Raw genomic sequence first — 6,068 nt, forward strand, 5'->3', positions numbered from 1 at the left:
TGGAGAGGGTTTTAGGTGGGCCGTGAAGATATCGAATTGAAAGCGAGGCATACGTCTATGGATGCGAGGTGATGTGGGCTTTGTCTGGAGGTTGTTCTGGTTAAATGCCAATTGCACCTGCGCAGGGTGTGGTGCAAGGTGGGGTTTTTGAGGTTTTGGGTTTAGTTGGGGATGGAAGCCACTTGAGTGGATGAAAGTGACCTAGATTTTGGTGTCAGGGGCAGGGGGATTCTGCTGCTAATGCGATTGGAGACATGAATTTCACATGCGTGAATTGTGCCGGGGCGTGGCAGAGTTGGGTTGGTTTTGCTCTGTCGTCAGGGGTTGTATGTCGAGGAATGTTTGGTCAAGCTCTGTGGATCCCTTATCCGTGGCAGTTGTCTTTGCTGGTGGGCATTTCGTGCCGTGCATGGGTGAAAGTGGTGGAGGGTATTGAAGGTTGTGTGGCTTGGTCATGGAAGCAGGCAGGATTCGGGAGTGGGAATGCAACATTTGTGAGTCGATGCTTGGCAGATACCTCGGTCTTGTTTTCGAAATAGGTTCCGCCTCCGGAGTCCGTAGGGTGACTGCTTCGATTGTGTATGTTTTGCTTGTTTACATAGCATCGCTGACTAGTGGACTGGCTCGAAGTAATGACGTTATGTTGAGGGTGGTGGGCTTGGTTGGAGATTAGGAATGAATGGACGGTGTGTGTATTTTCGATGTTGCTTTTCGAGGCTATGACGGATTTGATGACGATGATGATGCTACTAGGTTGTGTAGTTGGTGTTGAGGATGAATGTCGTCTGAGTTGTATCGAAGTGATGGTTGTCATGGATGAGCTGTTGACGGGGCAAAGAACATGTTGGGGCTGGTTGACCGCTTTGCGTTGTGTGCATGGAGCTTCTGAAATGGGTATCGGGTTATTGGGGGTGCAAGTCGGTCGAATAGCAAGTTCATAACAGAGCTGGTGCATGTAAGCAATATCTATTGTGCTGGTTAGTGTTGTGTCGGTATGGTGCGAAATGATGGAATCCTTTTCAGCCTAGCACCGCTTTATGGACGGTTTTGGGTCCCATGAGTTGGACAATTTATGGAATGACATAATCGAGTATGACTTTGAGAGTTTGTATTGAGAGTACGATATACACAGAACAGATGCATGACATCGTTTTGATAGGCAGGTCAACGAAGAGGATCTGAATTTATGGCAATTCTGAGTAGGCTGGACACCCAAGGGTTTAGCATCGATGATAGTTGGATGTTACAGGAAAGCCCTGCTCATATGCTGCGGCGTCGTGAACCATTGTAGAGAATGTGCGGTTTCCGACAAGGCAAGTGTTGCGGAGGGTTCTGGTAAGCGAGGAATGTCGCAGTCGATCGGTTTGAAGCACACCTCTTCTTGATCCCAACGAAGATTGTCCGTCGCAGACTAAAACGCCAGTTCGGGTCAGGTTATGAACAACGATAGACTTGATGGCGATCATTTGGTCAACGGAATAATGTACAAAAGGCAGGAAAACGAAACATTTATTGCGACAAATGCGTTCGTCATTGACATTCCTGATGTCAGCGAGGCCAAGCACAGCAACCCAGAACCAGAAGGTCAGCTGAGCGAGAAGCAATCCGGCGTTGCGGGATTGCTTGGGCGCAGACTCTCCACGTTGCAACAAATGCTCATGGAAGACACGATTCGCCGAAGTGCCGGTGGCGTGCTGCAGTCATGGCGACCAATGCAACTTTGGTCACGCGTGGTGCCCCAGCAAACGTGGAATATTTACTCCGTGCTTCAATGGACACCGAATTCACAACCCGGTTTGTTCTTTCTCTTGGACCGCTTCTCATGGCCCCAGGCGTGGCCCCAGCTCTGTAGTCCGACGACCTCACACTCCCGAGGCCAGTGAAGCACAGTATCGGAACTACTGCTTAATTAAGTTTTAAGTAGTTTTAATGTTTAGTGTTTAATGTTATTGTATAGACCTGGTTAAAGAAGTTCGGAGGTGTGGTGGAAGGTGCAAGCATGAAGAGTAGCGACTCCTTGATAATGTGCAATACTAACCATGTGTTAGCATTGATTAGTTGTTTGATATCTTGGATTTATGAAAGGTTGAGATTGTGCATATTTTTTGGTTAGAATGTTAATTGGAAAGGAGGTGTCGAGGTGGTGTTGTGATACAGGCTGTTGAATGGTTAAATTTTTTGTAATTATATGTGTTTATTATTAGTTTAAGTTTGGAGTTGGATTGATATCAATATGCTTCTTTTGTTGTTGGTTGAGAATTAGTTCAAACAATCATTAGATTGGTAGTTAGAAGGATTTGGTTGATTGGATTAAGATAAAGGTTGAATTAGGATTGGATTAGGTAGTAGAGGTGTGGAGATGGAGGCTTGCTATTGAACCAACCAAGGTAGAGTCTTTGCTTGACCAAATATTAAACCAAATGTAGAGAAGTCCTTGTTCAACCAAGTATGGAGTGTGACAAATTGTTGTTTGTTGTGTATCAAATCTTGTGTGGCTTTTGTATTAATGAACCATTGTTTATCTTTTGTTGTCTCTAATTAAAGTGATTATTGGAAGAAAAATGCTTGTGTGGTATATATGGACATAGAATATAAGAGGTATATCCTCCATATTTTTTTAAACTTCTATCTAGATTTTGACTTTGCGTTTTCATAAGAAGTTGTTGGTATATTTGTGGTATCTTTTGATTTGTTTTAAAAATAGTCATAATTGCAATGTTCCATATTTTTGCAATAAGGGCAAGGGGAGGTTGATTTGGATCTATTTTTTGGATTCTTGTGGTCTTTTTTGGGGTACTTTGAAACTGATTTTGATTGCCACTTGTCCTTGCCTTTGCATCATGCTGTGATTTTAAAGACAAGCCTTTGATGGTAGTCTCTTTTCAAAGAGGATTGCAATTTTTATATGATTGTTGTCCTTGTTCACAATGTTTGAATCATTGTGCCATATTGTGATGGCATGGACCTTATTAGAGTGAGAACTTCAATTTGTGATGGAATCATGATTCCTACAAAGTAACATGGCTAGAATAGTGTTTTGAGGTTGTACAAATGTTATGTTAATCTCTCATTTGCTTTCATTTTTTAATGTAATAAGATTTTCTTGTAATTATGCTTAAATTATAACATTGTCAAAGAAAAAAGAGTATTTTCCAAGACCAATGATGCTTAGCTGGTTGTTTTGCATGCTCTTGCATGTGATAATATAAAGTTGTCTAAGCAATCTTAGATGGATGCAAGCACTTCTTTCAAGGAAGTATAGCTACTTGATTTGTTAGTGGTGGGGTGATTGTTGCATTTAAATTTGTGATTGGAATTGGTTCTTTTTCTCTGGTAGAAACTAACTTTCACATTTCTTCTATTGCGAATTTTATTTATATTTTTTTTTGTCTCTACATAGTATATTAAGAGCCATCAAATTTTGGCCATTAGTTGGAAGCAAGACTATTTGTAACCATACTTATGAAGAAAGGTTTATTGGTGCCCATGTTTCTATGTAGAACATCTTCAACTCATCCTCTCTTTTGTAAGCTTTATATTCTTATATTTCTAGAACTTGCTCTAAGAAGTGCTTAGATTGTAACTCTTTATAACATGTTGGAACTACTCTTTTGTTTAGTGTTAAGTAGTTTTAATGTTTAGTAATACTTAATGTTTGATGTTTAGTAAACATGGTTATTCCTAAATTTTTAATGTTTAGTAATACTTAATGTTTAATGTTTAGTAAACATGGTTATTCCTAAATTTTATGGTGTTGAGGAAGGCGCGACCAGGAGGTGTCACGACTCCTCGACGAGGTGCGACTCAAACCCTGTATTAGCACGGATTGGTTATTTGTAATTCGATTATGTTGTTCTAATGCACAGTTGCATTCTGAATCCTGCATTTCGTACCCCAGGTTGGTGGTTGTGCAGTAGAACATGCATCGGAAGACCAGGGGCGTCGCACTACACGGTTTGAGGTGGCAAGTTCATTTCCCTTTCTCCTTGCTCCCTCCCCTTCCTCGTGTCATATTTTGTGAGGGCTCTCCCGAATGGTTGTGCCCTCGTTCTGGCTCCTCCCTGGTTTGCTGTCTCTGGTTTCTTCGCCGCCTGCCACTGCAGCGGCTTCCTCAGGTTTCTGGTCCACCGGTCGCCGTGGATAGCGATCGATGATATGCTCTGCAAGAAGCGCCACAAATTGGCCCGGCAGGTTATTGCTCCGGCATACCTTTCTGGCCACTTCTTCGGCCGACTCGTTGTCTTTCACCTTGATGCGCTCCACGCAGTTGTCGTCGAGGTCAATAGTGAGGTTGGCAAGCTGAACGGCGGGGTCGTCGAGTTCTTGAGTTCCTGCCACGGTGCGGTTGGAAACGGTCACCACGAGACGAACCGGCAACCCACAATCCGAAACAGAAATTTTCAGCACTAAGAGACGGACATTCGGGACATGAGGTTCCAACATGCGTGCACCCCATAACCTAATTGCATCCACGTCGGGGAGCTGAACGCGTCCATGAGTTGGAGACCAATGTGCAGTACCAGGTGCGGCGCTGTTGCCACCAGGTGTTGTGAGCAGCGGTGTCTCTCCCTGCAAATACACACCCCGTGCTCGTGAGACGGTGGGGCCACCAAGTCCGTGCCGAGGTAGACAAGGGCATACATCGGAGGTGCAAGCACTGGGTTGACCCCAGAGGCGAGAAACAGCGAGAATTGGACCTGTCTGGCGGAGGCGTCGTGTGTGGATGCGTCTCGCATGGCATCCTTGCAGTCGCGACACATCGGCACGCGGCAGGAGTTCTCTCCCCGCCTCCTCATGGCTGGTCTGGTGAATCACCGATGAGCGCGCTACCTCGTGGCGGCTGCGCACAAGCGTAAGTTAGCGGGAATTGGCAGGGCACGTCCGCAAGGATCAGGTGCACATTCGGGATTGCGGATCCGCATTCGATGAAGAGTGCAGGAAGTGTAGAGTTGAGGTTCTGGAATCCCTGCGTGGCGGCGTGGACACACCTTCGGGAGTAGCCATGGAGAGAAGCGCCGCGGGCGAGAAGGAAGGAAGGAAGGAAGCGCAGGGAGGCGTGGGAGTTGCGATTCCAGAGAGAGTATGGAGTGGGAGAGAGAGAGAGACGGACAGACAGAGAGCGAGAGATAGGGAAGGAAGCGTTGGGAGGAGGTGGGGTTCTTGGCGACAGTGAGAGTGGAGGCAGGCAGGCAGGCAGGCAGAGTGGGGCCTGGGAAGCACGCGTACCCTGAGGGCTCTCTCTGTGCCTCTCTCTCTCGCTACTTTCCTTATCCATGGGTCGGGCCTCTTGGGAGCTTTCCAATCCTCCTAGTTTCCGTGACGTGGCTTTCCCATCCTCTCCGGTGGGTGCATTTCCCATCAGTCATCGATCCATCGATGCTTTCATTCATCTCCTTCTTCCTCCAAGCGTGCATCGTCTTTGGTGCTGGTTTGCACCTGCTTCCCTTTCTTTCTTGTTTTTCCTGGTGTGGATCTGTGGAGTTGAGCAGGGCAACAGTGCCATTTTGTTGCAATGGTGGTACATGCACAACTTCCTGTGTCTCATGTCGCAAATGGGAACAGAAATGGAAATGAACAAAATAGGCTAAAGAAACTCTTGAGAGTGAGGAAAGCCAGAAAGCGTAAGGGATATTTGAGCACAAGTAATCATTTCCAGAGTAAATGTAGTCCATACAATAAAGTATGCAATGGCTGTGAAGACAAGGGATGGGGTCCAGTTGAGGAATGTGTGCTTTTACACTGCACCTGTAGAGGCAATCCATGGACTCTGTAGTGGCAATCCATGGACTCTGTAGTGTCATGTCATGCATTCTTGAAGACATAAGGGAGCCAACCTATTATTTGCCACCATCTCCGTTTGACCTAGGGGGTTGAGTATTTCTATTATGTTGGCAACCTAATTACGACCAATTTTGGCATCCTATGGTCAAACATAGGTGGGAGGCTGGTTAAATTGATGTTGCATTGTGAGCATTACATAAAATTCAATTTACTTGGAAATGATATGCATGAACTATCAAAATTTAATTTTTGCATTAGTGGAGTTGTACATATGAAGGGGCTAATTA

At 45.3% G+C, this 6,068-nt stretch overlaps 1 protein-coding gene and 1 long non-coding RNA gene across 3 annotated transcripts; one reads left to right on the forward strand and one right to left on the reverse strand.

Moving 5' to 3' along the window:
- Window positions 1-254: 254 nt before the first annotated feature.
- On the forward strand, window positions 255-2,131 carry LOC149988286 (uncharacterized). Its single transcript, XR_016505180.1, has 2 exons — window positions 255-494; window positions 1,164-2,131. It is a non-coding gene; the product is annotated as an uncharacterized LOC149988286 (long non-coding RNA).
- A 1,213-nt stretch (window positions 2,132-3,344) lies between these two features.
- On the reverse strand, window positions 3,345-5,176 carry LOC112288049 (uncharacterized). Of its 2 annotated transcripts, XM_024531830.3 has the most exons (3): window positions 4,698-5,176; window positions 4,521-4,569; window positions 3,345-4,331 (listed from the first exon to the last, which is right to left on the reverse strand). In XM_024531830.3, exons 1-3 carry the CDS (start codon window positions 4,794-4,796, stop codon window positions 4,009-4,011), a joined length of 471 nt encoding a protein of 156 aa, XP_024387598.1. In that variant the 5' UTR covers window positions 4,797-5,176; the 3' UTR covers window positions 3,345-4,008. The 2 variants fall into 2 exon arrangements, with proteins under 2 accessions (XP_024387598.1, XP_024387597.1); XM_024531829.3 differs by having other exon boundaries at window positions 3,345-4,569.
- Between the last annotated feature and the right edge of the window lie 892 nt (window positions 5,177-6,068).

This window comes from Physcomitrium patens, chromosome 10, assembly GCF_059467195.1.
Source record: "Physcomitrium patens ecotype Gransden chromosome 10, ASM5946719v1, whole genome shotgun sequence".
NCBI classification, from domain to species: domain Eukaryota; kingdom Viridiplantae; phylum Streptophyta; class Bryopsida; order Funariales; family Funariaceae; genus Physcomitrium; species Physcomitrium patens.

What these genes read in the sequence shown, in the direction of transcription:
- LOC112288049 (XM_024531829.3), bottom strand. Translation starts at nt 4,796, where the DNA reads ATGAGGAGGCGGGGAGAGAACTCCTGCCGCGTGCCGATGTGTCGCGAC. An exon ending in ACGACGCCTCCGCCAGACAG is followed by an intron (nt 4,570 to 4,697) that starts GTCCAATTCTCG and finishes GTGTATTTGCAG; the next exon opens with GGAGAGACACCGCTGCTCAC.